Below are 27,020 nucleotides of genomic sequence, written 5' to 3'. Positions count from 1 at the left end.
AGTACTTTAAATAAAAAGTTTTTAGTAAAAAATATAAGTTGTTTTCAAATGAACATTTAAATGACACCCGTATTGGTCAAGCCACGTTCATTACGTCTAAAGAGAAAGGTAGAGAAATTTGTTGAGGATAGATTTTAATAATGGGTAAAATCTGTTACACTAGAAAGGTAGAGAAATTTGTTGAGGATAGATTTTAATAATGGGTCAAATCTGTTACACTATTCGTAACAAACCACCCTTATAATAATTGACTGCTGTGAGACTCGTGAAAAACGGGAATAGAAAAACAAAAGTTTCTTAAGTAAGCTAAATTAATGGCTTTGATTAACGAGGGTAAGGAGTTTCAATATAAAAAATGCTAAGATTATAACTTTTGATTTACTTTTGCCACAATTCACTTTATAGTGAGTTTTGAGTAGGTAGAGGTGTGAATTCACATGTACTCACCATTTTTCACCAAATTATAATCATAGCAATTCTCTCTCGATATCAAAAGGTAATAGTAAACCTATAAAAAGCAAGTAAATGATAGAAAAAGACTAAACAGTGTGGGTTTGAAATTTGAAAAGAGATTTGTTTGGCAAGGCAGGTGGGGTGGGGCTCTTACAGCTGGAATTCCCAATTTGATATAATATAAAGGACTATAAATGAACAAAGTTTCTTCAAACTTCTCTATATTTTTATATTGAGTGTGAATTTTAAAAATATAACCGATGGATTACATTTTCTTATTTATACTTCATGCTTGCAAAATATCAATAATATCAAAGATCAATTGCTATATCATCAAACAAATGTTAAAATTTCAAATTTTTGTAAACTAAAATTGTGTATAAAAAATAAGTTTATTAATTGAACAATAACTAATATCCGATTTGAACGAAATTTGATATGCATATTAAGAATATAAAAAACATGAAATTCAATTGTTAGATATTCAAAATTCATACCCAAAAAAAGAGTTAAATGAGAAGTTTGAAAAGTTTTTCTCTAAACTAGTTTGAAGAGAAACTTTGTTCACTATAAATAAGACACAGATGGATTGCCTTGCTGCAACTTTCTTTGCCTTCACTTCCTTCCCTTTCTTTTACTTCTCTTTTTCTCGCTTAAAAGTTAAAACCCGCTACCTATCTATCTATTCCTAGCATGCCAAACTGCCCAGCTTATGATTGCCCTTAAATTGAGCTCGTGTTAATTACTAGCATTCAATTGACTCCCGCTGAAACAGGACAAAAAAATTCCTGTCCTCCAATAGCCATTTCTGAAATTTTCCGTTCACCAGGACCTAAACATTCCTAGACAAAGGGCAACTCCAAAGTGCATGTATCATTGACTGATCAGTCTGTTCGCAAATCCCACACCTGGCCACATCTCCTCTTCAGTTCCGTAGGTTCAGAAGTGTTCCACATCAACTCGGACCTCCCCACCTCCCTTCACCCATTACCCATTACCCAACTTTCCCGCATCAAATACCAGGACTTCAACCTTATCTACGCAGCCTCTTTTTCTAGTAAGCAAAAAGACATACGCACAATCTTACTCGTCATGATCATGTACTTTACGAAGGGGTTTCTCCTTCTACACACATTGCTTGTATTCCTTATTCCCCAGTTTGACACTTTACAAGACATCTTAACCATCAGCAATCCCATCAGAGATGGTGACCTTTTAGTCTCTAACGGAGAAACCTTTGCACTTGGTTTCTTTAGTCCCGGAGAGTCCACCAACCGCTATGTTGGCATTTGGTTTTATAAAGCTCCTGAACAACCCGTGGTATGGGTTGCAAACAGAGACAATCCTATCAATGATAATTCCGGGGTTTTCTCAATTAATCTTCATGGAAACCTAGTGCTCTATGGCGAGGACCAAAAACAACCCATTTGGTCCACAAATATTGTCACAAAATCAAACAACAATACTACTCTTGCTCGGCTCTTTCATTCAGGAAATCTAAAGTTGTTGATTAATGAAACAAGTGAGGTGCTATGGGAAAGCTTTGACAATCCAACTGATACATTTCTTCCAGGCATGAAACTTGGGTTAGATCGAATGAACGGTCTAAATCGAATTCTAAGATCTTGGAAGTCCAAAGATGATCCAGGAATTGGCAATTGCTCCTTCATTCTCAATACCAATAGCTCCTCCCCAGAGTTGTTTTTGTATGAAGGTAATATTTTGTGGTGGCGTTCTGGTCATTGGAATGGTATTGGATGGAGTGGATTACCAACATCGTCAAGTAATGATTCGGTCATGAATTTCAATTTATTTAATAACCAGCATGAGACTTCTACAATTTGGGGTTTACGTTACCCAGGCGTATCATTATTCTCAAGATTAGTGGTGAATGGATCTGGATCAATTCAAAGCTCTGTGAGTGAAAATTCATATCAAGAATGGAACATTCTTGGGACAGTTCCATTGGACCGGTGTGACAATTATGGGAAGTGTGGTGCATTTGGTAAGTGTCAAGTTCAAAATGGTACTGAATTTGAATGCACTTGTCTACCTGGGTTTGAACCAAGATCACCAAGTGAATGGTCTGCGAGAAATGCGACGAGTGGGTGTGTGAAGAAGCATGGGAGGGCATCCATTTGCAAGAGTGGTGAAGAGTTTGTGAAGGTGGAAAATGTGAAGCTTCCGGATAGTTCATTTGCACGAGTCGATGAGAAGATGAGTTTGAAGGAGTGTGAGCAAAAATGCTTGGAGAATTGTTCTTGCACGGCGTATGGAGGAGTAGATGTGAAAGAGGATGTTGGTTGCTTGAGATGGTATGGTGAATTGATGGATACAAGAGTGTTGGATGGGGGCCAAAATTTGTATGTACGTGTTGATGCATTTGAGTTAGGTACTTGACAATTTACTGAGACAAATTATTTGAGGCAATTTTTTTTTATACCATACATGCACACAACAATATCACTCTTATTTTTTTTAATATGTGATTTCATAATTGTGCACCACTCTTGTTGCATAAATGGAGAAATTTTCTTGCTGTTTCCAGATCATTTCAAGGGATTCTTTGCCAACAAGAGGAGGCAGGCAATTATGATACTGGCTCTGGTTGTTACTTCATTACTAATTTTCCTCTTTGCGCATTGTTTAATAAAGAGGAAAAGAAAAGGTATGTGCAATTGGTTAATTAATCAACATGTGCATGTGAATTATAAGAGTGATACTACACTTATTATAGACTAGAAAAGGGCCCGTGTGATACGATTATAAACTGCCATGTGAAAAAATTATATAAAATATTCAAAATAGGTTGAAGTAATGACATGAAGCAATGTCGTGATAACATGAAGAGGTTTTTGTTAAATAAAAGTAACGAATTCATCATGAAAAGAGAAAATTTAAAATTGCACATAAATGTTGATTACATTTTTTCACTTAAAGTAAAGAGTAATTAAGGACAAAAGAACAACATAGGGGGTTTGTTTAGAATTCGCATATTTTGTTGAAACTGAAAACTTTTTGCTGAAAGTACTGTAAATAAAAGTAAAAGTTAGCTGAAATAGTACAGTGGGACCCATGAATAATACCAAAAAGTGTAGTGGAGTTCATGAATAGTAGCAAAAATAAGCTGACTTTTTAATCTGGAGGCAATTGCACACAAGATATATAAAAGAATTTTAATCCATTCCATATTATTGATGTTTATTATGTAGTATAATAAGTTGTTTGTTTGCTTAATTATAGTTTTTGTTTATTTAATGTTTTGGAGTTTTTTTTTTTTTTTTTTTTGAGTAAATAATGCTTTGGAGTTAGCATAAGATATTTATAATATCATTTTAATATTTGGTTGGCTTATGGAAATATAATAGAATTTTTATGATGTCATGTTTATGTTATTAGAGTATGATAATAGTCCATTAAATGAAATATCCTTTTAATGGAATTTTAATATGATATTTACGTATTTTTCCCTGAAATATGCATATATTTTGAAATATTAAAATATTTCTATTAAAATATATTTTATTTCTCAACTTGGGATCATATTTTGAAGTTTTTTTTTTTTTTTTTTTTTTGGTAAATGGAAGAAAAAAAAAATAAAGAAACTACACCAGCAAAAAGCCAATAGGACAACGCCTACTTATAAATAACCCAAATAGGTCATGATTAAAAGCAGGGAGTAACTCCACAGGAGGGTACTCAAAAATGCAAAACACTTCATCTTGTTTCACACCATTTCTTGCGAGAGAGTCAGCGCATCTATTGGCTTCTTGGTAAAAATGGCTGAACCGAATCTACGGAATCTGAATTGCCAGTTGTTTACAGTCATTCAGAAGGGGAGAAATAATTGGATTTGTCTAAGTGGGATTTTGCAGAACATTTATTATGGCTTTTGCATCTAGCTCTACTTCAACGGCTTGGAAATTTTTGTTCACACAGATGGTTAGGCCATCCCTTAATGCCCATAACTTCGCTTCAAAGCTCGAAGTAACACCAGTCCTTCTTGAAAAGCCTACCACCCAATTACCGGATTCATCTCTGATCACACCTCCTTCACCAGATAAGCCCAGGTTGCCTAGGGATGACCCATCCATGTTTAGCTTTCTCCAATCACTTCTTGGCCTCTCCCATCCAATATTCTTCATTGCAAAACTGCTGGATTTCTTCCAATCCACGGCACACTAGAAGAAGTCACTGGCTTGACTAATTATATGGTCTGCCAAGTTTGGGTTGGGATTACTATTTTGGAATTACTTTGTTCCTTTGCTTCCATATCATCCAAATGGCAAAAAGGAAGACTATGTTCCAGGGAGATTTGATAGGGCAGAAACATTGATCATTCCTTGGATTCACTGTCAACCAAGTATAAAGATCACAAGTGAAAAAAATTCCTATCTGCCTCAAAGATGCCAAGCTGCTTCCAAAGACCCTTACTGCCCCTGCAATCTCGAAGTAAATGAATAATAGTTTCAGGTTCATCGCGACACCGAGGCCAAAAAGGGTCAAAACTGATTCCTCTTGATGCTAAACAATCTTTAACACCAATGCTATTATGAAAGCATTTCCAAACAAAGAATTGAATTCGTGGAAGGATTTTTATTCTCCATATCCAATGCCCCCTTAATTCGTGGTTGATATTCCCCGAAGTTGCCAATCTATACATGCTTTTTAGATCAAAATTCCCATGGGTATTTGCTGCCCACGCCATTCTATCCTCACTCCTAGCAGCAATGGCGTAGGGAGTAGCCTGAATTCCCAGCTTTATACTCAGAGGAAGATCAAAATAAATTTTCGACCAATTCCACCCATTTGCTGATATCACTTCCGTCAATTTCATGTTACCTTCCTCCTTGTTCAAAGGACGTTGCACTAAATCTCTGATAAGACCTTGAGGAGACCAATTATCCATCTAGAACCTAAGATTGTTGTCACTCCCAATCACCCATTTTGTTCCGGCATTAAAATCCTCCTGACCTTTCCTCATACCTTTCCACACTCGGGAGCAAGGAAGTTTGTCACTGTTGGCCGAGTTTGTTCTCCGACAAGTGCAATATTTGTTCCTAAGAAGTTTGGCCCATAAGGTTTCTTTTAAGAATGGAACCTCTAGTTAAGTTTTGCCAACAAAGAGGTATTCCTTCCCTTTGTAGATTGTAATCCCAAACAACCCTCCTTCCTAGGCCTTGTCACCTTCTGCCAACCCACCCAATGCATCTTTTTAGAGGCCTCTATTGATCCCCACAAGAAATTCTTACTGATCCTGTCTATGCCTTCCAACACTTTACTTGGGAGGTAAGCACACTACATGGAGTAATTGGGGATTCTAGACAAGGAAGATTGGATAAGAACTATTCTAACTGCCATAGACAAAAGATTTGCTTTCCACCCCGAAAGCTTTTGCTTCATTCTATCCAAGATAAAGTTAAAATCTTGATTGGATTGCCCGTGTTGAGTAATAGGAATACCTAAATATTTCCCAATAGAAGAAGTCGCTCTAAACCCAAGAAGACCGCACATATCCTCCCTGCTCTCCATATCAACATTTGGTGAAAAAAAACACCCTTGACTTGGACTCACTAATAGTCTGCCCAGATTTTTCCAATGTTATGAATACCATTTCGGACTCCATTTCGGTTTGTCCAGTGGAATGGAATATTTCGATATCGGTCAATTTCGATGTACCGTTTCAGTGTGTTTCAGGGTACCTAAAAAATAATTTATATATATTCTTGTAGAACATAAAATTGTCAATTCTAATAAATAAATAACTAAATATCAAATAATACTAATCATTTAGTCTTAACTCTTAAATCTTAAACATCAATTTAACATCACAATTCACACAATAAGAAGATTTACAAGTCAATAACTAAATATCAAATAATACAAAATATTTAGTCTTAACTCTTAAGTCTTAAACCTCAATATTTAGTTAATTTAATTATATAAAATAATGTTTTAATTTTCAGTTTTCCCTATTCATTCATTTTCTCTCAATCGATCCCACCACTAACTGCATATCTTCATATCTTTTGATTCATTTTTTAACTTTTCTTTCTTCTTTGTCACACGTGTCTTTGGTCTTCTCTTCCCCTACTTTCATCTTTCTCTTTAAGTCCCATCTATCACCGATCCCAATATTCCCATGTTCCAAACCTCATCACAACCGTATATTCAAAATGTCTTTTAAGTTCTCTCTATACTCTTCCATTCAAAAGTTCTAACTCTCACTTAACCTTCTGTCTCTCTTAAGTCTTATCTCCTCACTCTCTCAGCATTGTTCATCTCCAAGGATTTCTCTTCAAGTCTGCTACTCTGTAAATTTGTTGACACTAATCTCATCTTTTAATTTTTGTTCTCATCTTCATCGTCATCTTCATTTTCTTCTTCTTCTTCTTCTTCTTCTTCTTCTTCTTTTTCTTTTTTTTTTTTTTTCATTGAGGCAATGAGGCTCATCTTGAGCAATTGAACATGTACCAGCCGAATCTTGAATATCGGCCAAATGGCAATGAGGTTCATCTTAAGCGATTGAACATGTACCGGCCGAATCTTGAATATCGGCCAGATTTCACCGAAACGAACCGAAATGCCCGAAACACACCAGAATAGGCCGAAATTTTATCCGAGGTGGAACAAAGGGGTGTGTCATTCCGGGTTTGAATAGAGGTACAAAATTTTTCGGCCATTCCGGCAGAAAGGAACGAAATTAATAACATTGGATTTTTTACAAAAGGTATCAAGCACCACACGGATGGAAATGCAATTTGCTTGATTGGCTTTAGCAAAAAGCACCAAATCATCTGCGAAGAAAAGATGAGAGAAGCTTGGACCACTCCTGGATGCTTTAACTGGATTCCATAATTTCTCACTGCATTTCCCCTCAATAAGTTGGCCTAGAAATTCCATACACAAAATGAATATGTAAGGGGACAGAGGATCTCCTTATCTAATACCTCTAGAAGGGTTAATAGGCTCCAACATACCCCCATTAAATAAAATAGAGGTTGAGACTGTGGAAATACAACTCATGATGATCTCCACCAGGTCCATAGGGAACTTGAAACTATGAAGCCTCTCCCTAATGAATCCCCACTCTAGCTTGTTATAAGCTTTTTCAAGATCTATCTTTATGGCCATGAATCCCTCTTTACCTTTGGCTTTGCTAATGGAGTGAACAATTTCCTGAACTATAATCGCATTATCAATACCCTTTCTTCTTGGAACAAACGCAGATTGAAAAGGGGAGACAAGCTTATCTAAGAAAGGTCTAATTTGAGCCACTATAACCTTTGTGATGACTTTATAAACAGTATTACACAGACTAATTAGGCGATAATTGTCCAACATTTTCGGGCCTTGTATCTTAGGAATAAGGGTAATAAGGGTTCTATTAAGATAATATGGGATTTTTTTTCCTAGAGAAAATCCCTTTAATTTCCTCAACTAGAGATTTCCCAACCACTAGCCAAAAGCACTGGTAAAAACATGCATGAAGCCCATCAGGACCCAACGCTTTAAAAGGCTTCATCGACCAAAGAGCATATTTTATTTCCTCCTCCATGACCTCAACACAAAGGGATTCACAATCATCCTCCGAGAGATAGGCCTGCCCCTGAGCCAAAAGCAGGGGATTTCTCTCTGACAATGCTAGTAAAGAGTAGAAAAGGCCCTCAAAACCCCCTCTAATATGCTCCATAACATCTCTCTCGTCATACAGCCACTCCCCTACACTATTCTTGATGGCCGAAATTCGATTCCTGCTTCTTCTGACCATAGTGGACACATGATAGAAGGAGGTGTTCCTATCTCCTTGAATCATCCAATTAACTCTAGACTTAAGAGCCCAAATGTCCCTTTCCAGGTCTAAAATAATCTCCAGCTCTCTTTGAAGTTGCTTCTCTAACTCCAACAGATTAGATGAAGGTCTTGAGGAAATAGCCTTTTGAATTCCATTAAGCCGAGCCACAATCCTCCTCTTCTTGCTGAAAACATTACCAAAATGATCTTTATTCCACTACTTCACTTCAGTAACAAAGTTGTTTGTGGCCCCCTGAAGGGAATGAGCTTGATTCCAAGCAGACGAGACCACTATAGGAAAAGATGGATTAGACAACCAGCAACTTAACCTAAGAAGTTGAAGCTGGTAATGCTGTGCAGTTTCTAGAAGCACAAGGCAATGATCAGAGTGGCAAGGGGTGAGGTGGGTAACTTTTGCCTCTGAAAAGTTTGAATACCAATCAAGGTTTACAAAAAACCTGTCAATTCTCTCCTAAATTAGTGTAGAAAGTTCTCCTCCATTAGACCTGGTGAACCTCGGCCCCAAGAACCCCAACTCAACCATGTTGCATTTATCAAGACAATCTTTGAATTGCAAAGATCTATTCATACTAATAGCTCTACCACCAAACTTATCTTCCTCCACCAAAGGTTTGTTAAAATCCCCCACAATAACCCATGCCATACTATGAAGCTCAGCTAAAGCAAACAGATTATTCCATAGGACGGACCTTTCCTCAAATCTAGAACTAGCATACACCGCAGAAAAAATCCAAGAAAAGTCAGAGGCACATACCTTAACTGTGACATGAATTTCTTACTCAGTCTTCAAAATCAACGACACCTCCACTCTCTCTGAATTCCACAGCAACCATAAACCCCCAACATAGCCAATAGTATCAGAATGAATTGTCCTATCAAATGGCAATCTATCGATAATCGCTTTCACTCGATCACCACCTATTTTTGTTTCCATTACCACCATAATTGCAGGGTTGTGGTTATGAGCAAGTTCAGTAACATATTTCTAAAAATTGGGTTTCAAAGAACCCCTACTATTCCATACGATAATATTCATGGGTAACAATATGAATTAGAACAAGCACAAATCAACAAGCAGAGGTATATTCACCTCGACCATCAAACTCCATCCTGTCCTCCTCCTTCACTTCCTTACCTTGTCCCTCCCTGGCATTAGAAATAGCTGGCAAAGTAGAAGACCCATCACAGTCGTCTCCAGTCTGGATTGAAGAACCAAGAGAACATTTGCCTAAACCTCTATCACCCTTCTCACCCACTACTTCTTCTAGGGGGTCATAATGCATCACATTGGGTTTGGTGGGATTAAGTATAGTACTTCCCAATTTGTTAATCTCACCATCACCATCTTCAATTAGTACCTTCGAGCTCGCCCCCAAGGAGTCGGACTCACTTTTCTCGCAAGATCAACGAGCATCAGCGAACCCAACCTCGCGATCTCTTCTTATCACTGTGGGACGGCACTCCGAGCTACATTGAGCACTGAACTGGACTACCTCCATAGCCGCTACTTTGTTATCCTTACCACTACCCTCACCACTTGTAACACTTCCACGACAAGACCCACAAAGTGATTGCCGATCTCGACACCCATCGAAGACGATGAAGCACAGTGGTTTGTTGGAGTAAAAGAAGCAGATTTATGGTGATTAGACTCTACAACAATCTAAGAGATATTAAAGGCTACCCTACCTTTGGCGAGGACCTTTTTACCCTTAGGAGCTTGTTTCGGACTTAATGATTTTGGGATGAAGCTAGAAGCATTAAAGCCTGCGGGGTTAAGGCCCAAGAAAGTTGGGCTCACTTCTTGTTGGTTTGGATTCAAGATATTTGGAATCCTCTTATCATCAGTCTTGACCCATTGGGGCCTATTACTATTCTTTCTATTGGTATCATTCACACGGTCCTTATTGGTGTCATTTTTCTGAAAGGTGGGGCCAATGGGATTTTGTCCTTCCTCAAGATAACGGCTCATACCAGAGGTGTTGTACCTAATGGGTTTGTACCCATTTCTTTTACGTGTCACAACCATCCAAGGTCCGTAGTTGTTGTCCTCATTTGTACTAGCCTTAGCTGACTCAGCATCATGCCTTTCGCGTGGGCTTCCCTGAACCTTATCCACTCCCTCCTCTTCCTCCCTTGCTGGTGGTTGAACTGGCCAAATAGTATGAGGGCAAACTTCCTTCTGGTGTCCAATCCTACCACAGGAAAAACACAATTTATGGATTCCTTCATATATAACAGGCTGTTCGAAATTCCCGATAAGTAGAGCAGTGATTAGTTACTTCTCCACATCTATCTGCACACATATTCGACCATAACGACCCCTCGCTTCCAAAGCAGTATGAGTGTCAATCCTCAGGACCTTCCCAATGGTGTTGCCAATCTCCTTCAATGCTTCCACATGGTAGTATTCAATAGGGAGTTCATTGAGTCTTACCCAAACTACAATAGAGGATACATCGGCAGAGCATGGTCTGAAATTTGGAGCCCAAGGCCTTATAGAGAGGAAGTGCTCTCCAATGAACCAAGGACCTTTATCTAGCACTAAATCATAGTCTTCCATCACCGAAAATTTGACTAGAAAAAAAATCCTTACTCAGATCCACGCAGTCAAGTCTTCCCCTCGGTTTCCATAAGGCAGAGATTTTTTGTTGTAAGAAATTAAATCCCACCGTTCTCCCATAAACCTTAACAAACAACGCTCTTGCCCACGGGGCCCTGATTTTTTGCTTCAACTTTTCGGTTAAACTCACTGCAGCAAGTCCCTTCCTAAGGCCGGAGGTGTCAAGTTCAACCTCAGGAGACACTTCCATCTGGTGCATAAGATCAAAAGCTCTTCGATATGCCCTTGGAAGCTCACCCACCAGTTTATCTTTAAAAGATAACTGATGATTTGCATGACCCTTTCCCCACGAAAACTCCTTCTCTATGTTAGCATTCTCTTCCATAAAATTTGCATGATGAATGTCTTTAACTTTTTTGTTACTCCTGGTCAGTTCAGCTTCTTCCTCCGAAGAGAGACCCCGAGAGGTTCCCCTAGAGCTCATGTTCCCCTGGCTTGGCTATACAATTTCCAGACAAAGATCATAAGAATAATAGAATATGCTTCAATGGTGCTTCTGACCCATGGAAAATAATTTTTAATTTCTCCATATTGTGAAATATGTTGAACACATCCAGCGTTTTTAAAGACAACTTGTATCCTCTGTATGTTCTACTGCGCCTGTGCTTTAGGCTAGTGTGTCTCCATAAAAAAATCAGTTTGTTTTAACTTTTAAAAGCTTAATGGGCTTCGACTTTATGAAGGCCAATCTTTCACCAAAACTAATTTAAATAAGACTCACACGACCTTAACCTCTTTTCTTTTCTTTCTTTTTTTTCTTTTTTTCTTTTTTTTTGGGGGGAGGGGGAAAAGAGTGCAAAAGAGGCTAGGTAAAAGGCTAAATAAGAAATTACTCTAGTAAAGTGCCATATGAACGAACCTCATGGTCTCTCACATGAGATTTAGTAAAGTGTGCCATATGAACGAATCTCATGGTCTCTCACATTATATAATTTCTTTATAAAAAAATAATAAATAAATAAATAAATAACTAAAAAAGCTATATATATATATATATATTATACAGTATCAGTTTGCTTGTTGAAGCCAATTTGCTAAACCTGCTCGCCGGAATCATAATATTTCACAAATAATGAATTAATAATCTACTAGGAATAAATCTATATTTGGTTGGAAAATTAAAAAATAAAATAAAATAAAAGGGTAAGAAAACAAAATTTGGATGGGTATATAGTCTAGGTGTCTAAATGCAATAGGCAAGTGAGACAACCTGTTAAGGCTCCTAAATTTTAACCAATAGAACCCCAAAAATTAGTCATCACTAAAATGTATAGTAATTTCCATTATCAATGAAAAACTGGGAAACAAAATCTGTAGAATATAGCACTCATTAATCTCCCACACATATAAGCTGAAAAATCTATCTCTTAATAAAATAAAACAAAAATCAAAACACAAAACATTTAATCTCAAACCTCAAAAAAAAAAAAAAAAAAAAAAAAAAAAAAAAAAAATGTTACTGGAAAGTGATTTTCGTAAAGTTTCTTCGATGGGCTTCAGATTTTCTTCTTCAGGGAATTGAGTCCGCTTCTTCCAGTTTGGAACTACTCTAAAACCTTTGTTTCTTGCTTTACTTTCTCATTGTGTTTTAGGGAAAAAATTTAGGTATTTCTTTTTTTTCTTTTTTCTTTTTAGAATACTAAGTATTTTTCTTTTAACACACACGCACGGGAAGAAGGGAGAAGGTATTTCTAGAGTACAAAGAAATAGTATTCTCAGACCTTTTTGGATATACACCAAAGTAAGTTTCTTTAAAAACTTTCACCTCTCTTCCCGTGTGTGTATTAAAAAATACTTAGTATTCTCAACAACAACAAAAAAAATAGTATTCTCTCATCTTACATTAATGGTGAACTCCACTATGAATTTAATAAATAAATCCTACCATAAATGTGAGAGAATGAAACATTATTCTCTAAACTTCAAGAATACCTAAGAATTAGGTCCTTTTAGGCTTTTATCTTTACTTGGAACTTGCTTTATTGTATAGCTATTCTGTCATTGATTGATTTACAAATTGGGGTGGGCCTGTAGGTTGGGGACTTGAGGTAGCGTAGGTTTTATAAAAAATGAAAAGAAGAAGTAATCACGGGCCCAAGTACTACATACTTGTGTATTAAAAAAAAGTTTTTTTTTTTTTTTTTTTTTTTTGAGAAAAAACAAAGTACTACATACTTATCCATTACTTTTTTAAAAAATATATAAAAATTTTCTTTTAATTTCTTTGTTTCTTTATATATAGAGGTTGTCCACCATCCACGTCCGTAATTCTATGTACTATATATATTTATCTGTTTGATTTTCTTGGCATATAATATTTCAATTGTTAAAAAACATTATTTTTTGTGAAAAAAAAAATCAAAAATAAATGTACAACTCTATTAAAATGAAATTTATAATTAAAATTAATTTATAGATATGGAGGGTTTGGGCCCAAAGAATCAGTACTAGCCCACTTAACTAAAGCCCAAGATCGGCCTGAGTAGCCAAAGCCAGCCCATAAGATGGAAGTAGACCTCAAACCCAGTTAGAGTGAGCCCAGCCTGACAATACGTGTGTTGGGACTTAGAAATTATCATTCAAGGGAATCCCATAGTGTTCGGCCCACTACCGACTGATGAAGTGGTGGGAAATCGATGAAGAAATTATTAAACTAAAGTCGATTGCCGAGAGTTGTTAGTGCCTTTGGGAAGCTCGCTACCGAATGCTATTTGGCATCTAGAACAAGTTTCAAGAGAATCCTCAAAAGGCATAATGGTTTATTGGGATTCTAGCGAAAGTGGAAATGCATGAAAATTAGTGAAACAATAATAATTAGAACCCCACTAAAGAGAGACTATATGAGGAGAGGGAAGGCAGACAAGTAGAGGTTGGTTGGAAAAAATTGGGAAAAAGAGAGGAAACAGAGAGAAAGGGAGTGTTAGTAAAGAAGGGAGAAGAACTACCAGAGGTTAAGGGGTGTAGGTCCAAAAATTTACAAAAAAAAAAATACAAATTGGACTATCTAGTTTGTGTTTGAAGCCGTTCCCGTAGGATTGTTAGGAAACCCACTAATAAATAAATTGAGGGCCCAATGGGCGCCATCTGTGGGGATCCTGCTCAACTAGAGGCTTCAAGCTAGCTTGATATCGTCCAAATATGGAGGGTCCGTGAGCTGATGAAGGCTCAGTTGGAGGAAATCATTCAAGGGCTTCATCAAGGGGTCGTAGGAGGTTAGAAAGGGAGCGTAGAAGGGAACAGCAGCACATGCAAGAAGGGTATCATACTAGACATGATTCTAATGAGGAGTCTTCGCAAAGGGAATGAAATGTGTCTTATATCCCCAAGCAATCTCGTCACAATGATTGGGAACGAGAGCTAAAGAATTAATGAAAGCAAGTTAAGGACCTGAAGATTAAGTTAAGAGGCCAATGCTGTAAGGGGGACCATGAGGACTCATTTGATGACCCCAATTACACAGGGGTAGAGTCATCTCGTGGTGGCGACTCACATCGATCGAGGGACAGATCTCACGAAACCATAGGGCGTCGTCATGAATCCCCCAATCGTGATAGGCATGGGCATCATAATGCCGCGTTGGACACCATGAGCCGGGTGTTGAGGAGAGCTGCCCGTTCACCCTTTTCTGATGAAATAGAGCTTACCAAAATGCCAAGGCATTTCACCCGCCCTCCATTTACCATTTATGACAAAAAAATTGATCAATGGAGCATGTAAGTCACTACATTCAAATGATGTCACTTTATTCCCTGAACAATGGTTTGAGGTGCAATGTGTTCCCGTCCAGCCTCGGGCCAACGACAAAGAGGTGGTTTAATGGTTTAAAAAAAGGCTCTATTCACAAATTTCTAGGAGTTGATGCAGGCATTCGGGGCACGATTCATAACGTGCAACAAGGTTCCTCAACTGATCAATGCATTGTTGTCCATGAGGATGAGGACTGGGGAAACCTTCCGATCTTATGCAAATAGGTACTGCGAGTTATATAACGAGATAGGAGAGGGGAATGAGCAAGTAGCCGCCAATACCTTCTAGCTTGAGCTCCTTTAGAAGTCGGAACTGAGGGATTCTCTAACTATGCGTCCCCTTGAGAAAATGCACCAGCTTATGAGAAGGAGAGGAGTATAAGAAATTAGAAGAGGACAAGCTATAGGGCAAAGGCAAAGGCCCGGCCTCTTCACAATACAACAAAGATTATCATCCCAAGAGGTTTCAGCAGAGAACTAGGAGTAAGCCAAGGGTTCTAAGTATGGACTTGACGCAGCAAACCGAGGGAGTTAATGTGACGTTTAAGGATTCAGTCTATAAGATCCTCAAGTACATCAAGAATGAACCTTACTTTCAATGGCCGAGGAAGATTGGTAGGGACCCAACTAGAAGGAATCAGAGCTTGTATTGTACTTACGATAGAGAGAGAGGTCATACTACCGAGCAGTGTCATGTGTTGAAAGACCACTTAAAGCAGCTTGTAAAGGGCATTCGAAGGAATTTCTAGTCGGCCAAGAAGGGATAAGTGCAGGCTAGGGCTCAGGAAGCCGAAGTAACTACTTCCCTCACCCCTAGGAATTATTGAGGTCCTTCATGCAACTTCCATTGGAGTAAGTGTGAGCCATCAGAGGGGCATATTAAGTGTAGTGACCCCACTTGAGGCAAAGATCACAGATCGACCTGAGAAGAAGCTTAGGAGGACTTTGGTCCTGATCATTTTTGGTGAAACAAATTTGGAAGGAACATCCCAGCCACATGATGATGCCTTAGTGGTGACTTCGCGGATTGGTGGATTCTTAATGAAGAGAGTTATGATAGATTAAGGGAGTGGGGCTGAGATCATGTACCCCAGTCTATATAAAGGGCTAAGGTTGAAACCAAAGGATTTGAGTAAGTATGACACACCACTAGTGGGATTTGATGAGAAAGTAGTAATGCCCAAGGGGCAGATAAAACTCTCGATAGTAACCAAGGGAAAGGAAGTTGAGGTAAATTTCATAGTGGTTAATGCCTTTTCACCATACACTGCGATTTTGGGACGGCCTTGGATTCATGCTATAGGGGTAGTGCCCTCTACATTGCACCAAAAGATCAAATTCCCTTAAAGATGGGGTTGTTATGGTCTAAGCCAACCAAAAGGTAGCAAGACAGTGCTTGGTGACCGCGATAAATCATGCGATTAAGCAAAAAGAGCAAGTTGAAACAAAGCAGTTATAGTAATTACGGGGCACCGAAGGCCTATCAAGGGTAGACAATGCGAAGGAATTAGTTCAAGTGCGAATATTGCCTTATACTGACAGGTACTTTCGAATAGGGAAAAGTCTACAAGTAGAAGATCGGGTAGAAGTTCTTCTGTCATTAATACAAAATTTGGATGTGTTTGCATGGAATTTGTACGAAGTACCCAGGGTGGACCTGACTTTCATTACACATCGGTTGAATGTAGATCCTCTAGTCACACTAAAAAAACAGAAACCAAAGAGATCGGCAAAACCACATGTGGAAGCAGTAAAGGAGGAAGTGAAGAGATTAAAGCAAGCGAGGGACATCAAGAAGGTTTTTTTCCCCGAGTGGTTATATAATATAGTGGTGGTGAAGAAGAAAATTGGGAAATGGAGAGTTTGTGTTGATTTTACTGATCTCAACCAAGCATGCTCGAAGGACCCATTCCCTGTACTTAAGATAGATCAATTGGTAAATGCTACAGTCAGACACCAGAGAATGAGCTTTTTAGATGCCTTTCAAGGTTATCATCAGATTGCTTTAGCACCTGAGGATCAAGAGAAAACCTCTTTCATTACGCTCGAGGGTAATTACCATTACACAGTGATGCCTTTTAGGTTAAAGAATGCAAGGGCTATGTACCAACAAATGGTTACTCGAATGTTCAAGGAGCAGATCGGTGAAATAGTAGAAGTTTACATTGACGACATGGTGGTAAAGAGTAGAAGAAATGAAGAGCACGTTCCTAATCTGGTAGAAGTTTTCGAAATATTGAGGCAACATAAGTTACGCCTAAATGCAAACAAATGTGCCTTCGGCGTAGGGTCAAGTAAGTTTTTGGGTTACATGATAACTACGCGGGGAATAGACAATCCCGATCAAATTACGGCAATTCAACAGCTCAAACCGCCCACTAACCCTAAAAAAGTGCAAAAACTCACTAGGATGATTGCCGCCTTGAATAGGTTCATTTCAAGGTCAACGAATAGGTGTCAGTTGTTGTAGAAAAGGAAGGGTTTTCAATAGACGGAGGAATGTGATATAGCATTCAGAGACCTAAAGCCTTATTTGGCTAGCCCACATGTTTTATCTCGACCTAAGCCCGAAGAAGATTTGTATACGTACTTAGCAGTTGCCAACCATGTGGTAAGCTTAGTATTGCTAAGACATCAAGAGGGGATCCAAAGACCAGTGTATTATCTCAACAAAACATTGGTGGATGTAGAAACTCGGTATTTTTTGTTAGAAAAAATGGCATTAGCGTTGGTGCATGCTACAAGGAAGCTACCACATTATTTTCAAGCCCATATGGTATGGGTGCTAACCGAGTACCCCCTACAATCACTTTTGAGAAGGTCAGATTTCACTAGAAGGATAGCTAAATGGGGAACAAGACTTGGGACGTTTGACATACGGTACAGGCTGAGGAATTCTATTAAAGGGTCAAGTGTTAGTAGACTTTGTAGCCGAATTCACCCCCGAACCAGGAGTTCCCGTTGGGATATGCCAGGTTATGGTTAAGAAATGACGAATGTATATGGACAGTGCGTCTAATATAAGAGGATCTAGGATCAGGGTTGTAATGATATCTCCCGAGTGGTTATGATTGGAAAAATCACTAAGATTAGGTTTCTGTGCTTCAAACAATGAAGTTGAGTATGAAGCTCTCATTGCCGATCTCAAGGCGGTTCAGAAGCTTAGTGCCGAGGAAGTTGAGGTATTCTCCAACTTAAAATTGGTGGTAAGTAAAATTGAGGGGAGCTTTGAGGCAAAGGATGCTCGTATGCAGCAGTACTTGAAGTTGTTCGGGGCCCTACAAGCAACTTTTCAAAAAGTAAGTATGGTCAAGATACCAAGAAGTCAAAATAGTCATGTTGATTCATTGGCTACTTTGGCTTCATCATCAGATGAATGTATTCCCCGAATGATCTCTATAGAGTTATTGGAGCAATCGAGTATAAAGCATCTTGTGATTGTAGCCTCAACTACGGTGCTTGAACCAAGCTGGATGGATCCTTATATTTCTTTCTTATCTGATGGATCTTTGCCGACTTAGAGAAAGACTTAGAGAAAGTATGGAGAACGTCGGCTCATTTCTATCTTTTCAAGGACAAAAAGTTATATTGACGTTCATTTGGAGGTCCTTATTTATTATGCCTCCGTCCAAAAAAAGTCACTGAACTTCTAATCGAGCTGCATGAAGGGATATATGGTGGACATTCAGAAGGAAGGTCTCTATCTCACCAAGCTATGACTCAAGGATTTTGGTGGCCAAGTATGTAGTAGGACGCGGCCGACTATGTTAAAAAACGTAACCAATGCCAAAGACATGCCCCAATCATTCATCAACCGAGAGGAAATCTGAACCCGGTCACTAGCTCTTGGCCCTTCGCACAATGGGGTCTAGATATAATTGGGCCATTCCCTCAGGCGACGAGAAACAAGAGATTTGTGTTGGTTGCTACCGATTATGTCACAAAATGGGTGGAAGCCGAAGCTTTGGCAAACATTAGGGATGTGGATGTGAAAAAATTTGTGTGGAAAAACATCGTCACAAGGTTCGGGGTACCCCAGGTGCTAATTTTGGATAATGGACTGCAATTTGACAGTAAAGCCTTTCGAGAGTACTGTAGTAATCTAGGAATAATTAACAGGAATTCGTCACCAGCTTATCCCCAGAGCAATGGATAGGCAAAAGCAACGAATAAGACAATAGTGAATGGTTTGAAGAAAAGGCTGAAAAGGGCAAAAGGAAATTGGGCCGAGGAATTGCCGAACGTTTTGTGGGCCTATCAAACCACACCGAGGAGGTCGACGAGTGAGACTTCCTTCTCCATGACGAATGAAGCAGAGGCGGTAATACCAATTGAGATCAACTTGTCAAGCATAAGAGTTGTAGACTTCTCACAAAGCGATAATGACACTTGAATGGTCGGGAATTTAGACTCCTTGGAGGAAAGACGAGACATGGTATCCGTCCAGCTTGCTGATTATCAGCAGAAGTTGATCCGAGGGTATAACAGGAATGTAAAGCCTAGGGAATTTGTAGCAGGAGACCTTGTTTTGCGGAAAGCGGTAGGGAATATAAAAGATCAAAGTGTAGGGAAGCTCGCCCCGAATTAGGAAGGGCACTACCGGGTGACAGCCATAGCTGAAACAGGGACTTATTACTTGGAGGATATGAAAAAAAGACCTTTACCTCGACCAGGGAACATTTGTAATCTGAAAAAGTATTACCCGTAAGTGTAGAAAGGAAGTTGTAAGATATGTTTGAGGTTGTAAATGAGCTTGAATAGAGAATGTGAAAAGAAATCAGTTATTACATTTTGAGTTGTTAAACAATTTAATGAATTTTTCTAAGGACAGAAACCTAGCCTTGGCCTGACTCTGGTCACCAACCAGGTGGAAACCTTAATAGATTCTCCTAAGGACCAAAACCTGGCCTCAGCTTGACTATAGTCAAAGACCAGGAGGAAACCTTAGTATATTCTCCTAAGGGCAAAAACCTGGCCTCGACCTGACTCCGGTCACCGACCAAGTGGAAACCTTAATAAATTCTCCTAAGGACAGAAACCTGGCCTCAGCCTAATTCTGATCACCAACCAAGTGGAAACCTTAATGAATTTTCCTAAGGACTAAAACCTGTCCTCAGTCTGACTCCAATCACCAACCAGGTGAAAACCTTAACAAAATATTATGAGAATAAAAACCCTGCCTTGATCTAAACCTATTCACTGACTAGTAAAAAAACAATTTAACAAACTTTTCCCTAGAAACAAAGACTATCTTAATAAGGAGGGCCTTAATTGAAATAGCTCATTATGTGAACCTATAGTCCAAGGGACTATAATAAATCAACCTATCAGGCATGGAACGGAAAAATGTTGCATATGTGTTACCAATCATTCACACTTGGGATTTTTTGAAGTGTGATATTATGACTCCACTTAAAAATAATAAATCATATGTATGAAAAAGGTTTGGCCATGCAATCACGCTCTAATTGGAGCATTACAACAATGTGAAGAGCAGATTGAATGTTATATAGAAATAAAATGGAGCAATAAGCAAACAATTTAACTAAAGAAATTCAAACATTCAATATTAAATAAACTAAATAAAGTTTAATGCATGAATAAAATATCACTTGGATAGATACAAAAAAGTTTGACTAGCCCTAAAAGAAATAAGAAAGAATAAGTACAAAATGGTTCAACAAGTCAGGTGGTTATGGGAACTTCACGAGCAATTGAAGGGACTGAACCAAGGGTTGATTAGGGAGCACCTCGCGTCTTAGTGGGAGTGGCAGTTGTCGGGTTCTCCTCATCAATCACCACCACATGAGAATCAATTTGTTAGGACAACTCCCTTATGTCGGGGTTGTCCCCCCCCCCCCCCCGCTTCTTCATCAGCGTCCTTGGATTGATCATCAGCTTGGACTTCTATGGGCGGTTCATTGGGCAAGGGAATTTGATGGCATCTCTAAAAGGGGAGGTGTCAAGGAGACTGATCGCATTCACCACTGCCATCCATCCTTCCGCAAACCCAAATTTCTGAGCCTGAAAGACGACTGCCCCCGTCGAGTTTTTAGCATCCTTGAATCCCATGTTATAAAAGACTTGCTCACAATTCTTCATTGTCTCTTTTAAGTTGGTAAGTTCTTTGTCACGAGCAGAGACAATGCTCAAAACTTTGGCAAGTTTGACTTCGGCCTCGCCAAGCTTCCCCTGCAAGTCCTTAGCCTTCTGCTCAGCTAACTCTCGAGCCTTTTCCAAGGTGGTTGCCCTTCGTTCTGCCATGTTCAGCACTAGGGTTTTCTTGTTCAAGCTAGCCTAGGCAACTTGCTTCAGAGCCTTCTCCTTGTCGGCTTCCTCCATCATTTCCTTTAACCGACCCTACACAACATGGGTCAATTAGGCAGCCTAGGACGGTAATAAAGATGATAGGGGAAGTCAGTGTGATCCGAGTATTAACACTTATAAAATTGGAGAATGTAAAGATATAATAAGAATAATAATAAGATAACAATTGGGAGTAGGTATATTCATGGCTATAGTGTGCTACTTCAGCTTCAAGACGATATCTTTGTCCCAACAGTCCGTGTAATGGTCGAGGTCGACAGGCAACAGTAAAGCCTTACCAAGGCTATTGGAGACTTGTCCCCCAAGGCCATTCCTCCAAGTCCAAACATAGGAGTCAGTGAGTAGAACTTTGTCTCCCAGTTGAAAGTTGCACTCCCATCCAGAAGTGGAGGTTAAAGAAGTGGAAACCACATTAGATCCAATCATAGCAAGTAGACCAATGGGCCTAACCCCTTGGGGGGTTTCCTCAGACTATGGAGTCACTGCAGCACCCATAGTAGTAGTGGAGGCTTGGTTGGCAGGAGGGATACCAGACTTAGTAGTAGGGTCGTTGGCTACCCTCTTCCACTTCCTACGTTGATGTGGCGTAGGGGGGGTTTGGCTTGCTAAGGAGTTGGTTGAGGGGAAACATGTCCCCCAACCAACTATGCTCCTAGGAACCAACGTTCGAGAGCCAAATTGCACTGTTGAACCATCCCTGCGGTCATATTAGTGGGAACTAGAGCGTCTGCAGTAAGGGCTTCAATCGGAATATGTACCACATGACTGTGAAAAACTGTGTCACCTGAATCATCACAAATCGGTTCAAGTGAGCTTTCCCGGACTATTCTGGGCCCTTGGTGTCTAGCTTCACCACTAGTAAGCCCGTGCGGTAGAAATTCTGGCAACCAAACGTCAAGATAGGACAAAAGGGGGCTTCTGACTATTAAAGCTCCCAAAGAGTCTTGGTAGCTAGTGTACGAAGGCATGCAAACCAGAATCAAGTGAGAGGCTCTCAATTGCCCGTCGTAGTGCACAAAAATTTTGGAGCACAAGACAAAGTTCAACTCCCGAGCTCGTATAACACTCAAGTCAGGTTGGAACCTTTTAGAGTCTACAATGAGAAACAACGAATAAAGTTAACAAAAATATATGGCAATAGTAACAGATTAAAAGTACAAAAAAAAAAAAAAAAAAAAAAAAAAAAAAAAAAAAAAAAAAAAAAAAAAAAAAAGAAGAAGAAGAAGAAGATAAAAGAAAACTTAAAGTAAAAATGCACATTGTAGGGTCATACTAAAGAATCGGAAAAGAGGGTACCGACCTATCTAGCGGGGAAAGGTCGAACAAGTGAGTTCTCTGTTGAGCCAGTTCCCGCTCATTCTCATGAACTCCCCCGCGGAGTTCCTATTAGAGTCGCGGAGACAAGATATCAACCTAACCATGGTATTTTGGATTTGAAGGTAATACTCATTCCTTAGGCTTCCCCAAATAGCATAAAGGAAGTTCATGTCATGATATGTAAGGTTTAGGCCATACAATCGATTAAGACGCCCCACATAGTTTACTACCCTATAAAAGTTGGGTAGACATTGGTCAGGGCTAAGCCCGTAAAAATTGAGAGTTCTAAGTAAAAAGGGATCCACTAGAAATCTAACCCCACCCTCTAGTATTGACATTAAAGGAAAAAAGACCACATGAGGCAATCTTTGGTCTTTTATATCTCCTTTGTGACAATATGATATATTCACATAATGAGGGATATTAAACCTAGTCTTGAAGGATTCTATGTCTGAATTTGTGTTTAAAAGGTACAAAAAACCCATCTTTTCCTATTAAGATAACTATGGAAGATCAAGAATGAAAGAAACAGGAGAAAGAAGACTTACTGAGTAACTTCTTGATGATAGGGGTGGTCTCAGGAGAGATTTAAAGGCTCGAGAAAAAAGAATAAGAGGGATTATGAATTTGAAAGAAACTAAAGAAAGTTATAAACAAGAAGGATGACAATATCTGTAGGGAAAAATGTCATTTAATGTAACTACAAACAACTAATCAATACTTACCGTTGTTTCTACTCACGCGTGCCTCGGTAATCGAAGCGTCAGATCATCTCGACCGTTCGATGTACCAAATGCTACCACACGTTCATAAAGAGCAAGCTCTCATGTCTGCTGTATTAATAGAGCGACGTTTTTTCTTCCCGAGGTACAACCATCTTTTTTGAAAAGCTTAGACGAGCATCGAGCCAAGAATCCCCAATCCTATCCCCACTTCATGAAAATAGGATCATGGGGGTCTATTGTGGGGGGTGCCTATAGAATCAGTACTAGCCCACTTAACTAAGGCTCAAGATCGGCCTAAGTAGCCAAAGCCAACCTATAAGATGGAAGTGGACCTTAAACCCGGTTGGAGTATGCCTAACCTGACGATACGTGTATTAGGACTTAGAAATTATCATTCGGGGGAATCCCATAGTGTTCGGCCCACTACCAACTGATGAGGTGGTGGGAAATCGATGAAGAAATTATTAAACTAAAGTCATTTGCCAAGAGTTGTTAGTGCCTTTGGGGAGCTCTCTACCAAACAATATTTGGCGTCTAGAACAAGTTTCAAGAGAATCCTCTGAAGGCATGATGGTTTTTTGGGATTTTGGCAAAAGTGGAAATGCATGAAAATTGGTGAAAAAATAATGATTAGAACCCCACTAAGGAGAGACTATATAAGGAGAGGGAAGGCAAACAAGTAGAGGTTGGTTGGAAAAAACTGGGAAAAAGAGAGGAAATAGAGAGAGAAGGAGTGTGAGTAAAGAAGGGAGAAGAACTACCAGGAGGTAAAGGGTGTAGGTCCTAAATATTTCCTTTATAAAATTCCAAGCATGCCAAAAGTTTAAACTCAAGAATCAAAATTCTTTCCAACCGAACAATACCTTAGTGTATTTTCTCAATTTTGTTAAAAGGGGCTTTTGCGGGGGAATTCATTAGTGGACAAATATGTTAACTTCATATGTTCCTTGTTTTATGACAGGGAAGAGGCAAAGCTCTGACTCCAGTAACTTCGAAGACTCTCCAAGTAGAAGAGAATTTGATGGATCTAAAAGAAATTCAAGTTTTCCAGTATTTGACCTAAGGACCATCATTGCAGCCACAGATAACTTCTCTGCTGCTAACGAGCTTGGCAAAGGTGGTTTTGGCTCGGTTTATAAGGTAGTCTCTTAAAAAAAATCCCAAAAATGGCTTAATCTTATTTCAAGTGTGTTAATGCATCATAAATTCCATCCTAAATGTTTAAAGGCATTCATTGATCATGAATTTGTTAGGTGAAATTGGGCTTGCCCAAATAATTCACTAAGTTGAATTTCTCACAACAATTATGCACTATGACAACATGAAATTTGGGCTTTATTTTCAGGGTTTGCTGCAAAACAGAATGGAAATAGCAGTAAAAAGACTATCAAAATACTCAGGACAAGGAGTGGAAGAGTTCAAAAATGAAGTTGCACTTATTGCTAAACTCCAACATAGGAACCTCGTGAGAATCTTAGGTTGTTGCATTCAAGGAGAAGAGAAGATGTTAGTCTATGAGTACTTGCCTAATAAAAGCTTAGACTCTTTTATTTTTGGTATGTTCTCTTTTCACATAAAATTCACTCATCATCACTAGAAAGTGGTCTTCCAATTACAAACATATCAATTCCTAATAGTTGAGATATGTACTTGCCTAATAAAAGCTTAGACTCTTTCATTTTTGGTATGTCCTCCTTTTGCATAAAATTTGCTCATCATCACTAGAAAGTGGTCCTCCAGTTACAAACATATCAATTCCTAATAGTTGATATATATATATATATATATATATATATATAAGCATGTAATTAAGCATGAATTCAATCTAATCCAAATCCCTTTATTCAGATGAAACAAAAAGGTTATGTTTAGATTGGGGAAAGCGATTTGAGATTATTTGTGGAATTGCTCGAGGGATATTATATCTTCATCAAGACTCAAGATTAAGAATTATTCATAGAGATTTAAAGGCCAGCAATATTCTACTCGACAATACTTTGAATCCAAAAATATCAGATTTTGGTATGGCTAGAATTGTTGGAGGTGACCAAATTGAAGTGAATACAAATCGCGTTGTTGGAACATAGTAAGTGAGCTAGAAAACAAAGATATATTTATATTTTCTATCCAATTACTTGACTACCATTTCATATCTAAAGAAGATTAAAAATTTCAGGTCTTTCTAAAAAATATTTCAAGAATATCTTTATTATTCTTTTTTGACACGGGGCTAGCTAGTTAAGCCTACAGTTATGGCATAAAGATGCAACGTAATGAATTGTGAAACAAGAGTCAATATACGACTCTACTCTGATCTATGGGTTGTCAAGCCATGATCAAGACCAAGAGAAGGAAATAAAAGAGTGCTATAGCAACTCTTGATGAAAATCTAGAGATTTTCAAAGGTATAATATAAAAGATTCTATTTTTTCCAAGGTCCCGCTTCTGAGATGCTCAGTTGACTCCTTAACCTTGATAGGAAGATGGCTTATTCAATAATTCGTGCATAAGGTAAGGAACTTTGGATGAACTAATGCGAATGAGTGCACACCATTTTATAATAAAAGTCCACCTACTGCAATCTTGGAGCATAAGAATGATAATAATGATAAAAATAAACATGGAAAGGAAATCAATCTAATCTTAGTTAAGAATTCAAATTCAAATAAGATTCCTAAGTCAATTAAAATGCTAATAAGAGAAAGAAGTATTAAGGAAATCAAGAGAACTGTTGCTTTCCAAATTTTTAACATTTTAGCTGCCACTAAAGATAGACATTGTCTTTTTAATTTTCGCTGGACCCCAATTCGCCACAGATTTCTCTGAGAATTACCATAGAATGTACTAAAATTGAAGAAAAATACTATGTTCACAACATTTCACAACAAATTAACACCAATAACTCCTCCACTAAATACGTACTTGATTAACAAATTAGCCTTAAACAAGGGACATTATCTTCTGTTTTTTTTTTTTTTTTTTTTTTTTTTTTTTTTTTTTTAGAAAGAAGGGACATTATCTTTTAGATATATTGGCTTGCTAATTTTTCTCTTTAACTTCGATTGCAGATTAAGTGTGTGTTTGGCAATGCTTAAAAAGTCAGCTTTTTTTTACTATTCAATTTATTTTTGTTACTATTCATGGGTCTCATTACACTTTTTGATACTATTCATGAGTCTCACTGTACTATTTCAAATACCTTTTAACTTTATCTACAATACTTTTAGCAAAAAGTTTTCAGTTTCAGCTAAATAAATTGTTTCCAAACAGACACTAACACCATCTCCTTGATCCTTGTTAACTTCCAAATTTCCCAAACTGCAATTGCAAAATACCATCATGAGATATCTTTACGCCATTTTTCATCTTGTGTTACTTCTAATATTATATGCTTTGTTAGTGCCCCAAGGGCCATCTTTGATTTTTTTTTTTCTTTTTTTTTTCCTTTAAATAATGTGCAAGGCTTAATGGGTTTCCTTTTCATTGTTCTCCGACAGTGGCTATATGTCACCAGAGTATGCAATGCAAGGAGTATTTTCAATAAAGTCTGATGTATATAGCTTCGGAGTGTTACTATTAGAGATAATTGTTGGTAAAAAGAATGGTACTTGTTACCATGATGGTCTCTCCCCATATTTGATTGAACATGTAAGTACATGTGCAGACAATGACTACAAAATTAGACTTATATTATTTAGCCTAATATGATGAATATGTTGTTCGCAAGTTTGGGACCTATGGGGAGAAGGAAAAGCCATGGAAATTGTGGATGCATCACTAGGTGAGACATACCCTGCTAATGAAGTTTTGAGATGCATTCAAATTGGGCTTTTATGCGTGCAAGAACATGCAAGAGATCGGCCAACCATGTTAACAATTGTTTTCATGTTGGGTAATGACACACCTCTTCCTTCTCCAAAACAACCAGCATTTATTTCGACAAGTACTAACAATAATAGAGACATGTTAACTTCTATAAATGAAGTATCAATTTCTGAAATTGATGGTCGCTAA

At 38.3% G+C, this 27,020-nt stretch overlaps 1 protein-coding gene across 1 annotated transcript; it reads left to right on the top strand.

The window, feature by feature from the left end:
• Positions 1-1,551: 1,551 nt before the first annotated feature.
• On the top strand, positions 1,552-27,020 carry LOC115964321 (G-type lectin S-receptor-like serine/threonine-protein kinase RKS1). The gene is made up of 9 exons (XM_031083656.1): positions 1,552-2,845; positions 9,330-9,348; positions 16,023-16,036; positions 22,194-22,218; positions 23,975-24,146; positions 24,352-24,562; positions 24,855-25,092; positions 26,504-26,658; positions 26,734-27,020. Exons 1-9 carry the CDS (start codon positions 1,552-1,554, stop codon positions 27,018-27,020), a joined length of 2,415 nt encoding a protein of 804 aa, XP_030939516.1.

This window comes from Quercus lobata, chromosome 10, assembly GCF_001633185.2.
Source record: "Quercus lobata isolate SW786 chromosome 10, ValleyOak3.0 Primary Assembly, whole genome shotgun sequence".
In the NCBI taxonomy this organism is placed as follows: domain Eukaryota; kingdom Viridiplantae; phylum Streptophyta; class Magnoliopsida; order Fagales; family Fagaceae; genus Quercus; species Quercus lobata.
The sequence above is the reverse complement of the archived record's forward strand: the minus strand, read 5'-3'. Positions and strand labels throughout refer to the sequence as shown.

Coding starts and splice junctions, on each gene's coding strand:
- LOC115964321 (XM_031083656.1), top strand. CDS start 1,552: ATGTACTTTACGAAGGGGTTTCTCCTTCTACACACATTGCTTGTATTC. Junction 22,219..23,974: donor AGAAAACTTAAAGTAAAAAT/GCACATTGTAGG, acceptor GACAGGGAAGAG/GCAAAGCTCTGACTCCAGTA. Junction 26,659..26,733: donor ATATTTGATTGAACATGTAA/GTACATGTGCAG, acceptor GTTGTTCGCAAG/TTTGGGACCTATGGGGAGAA.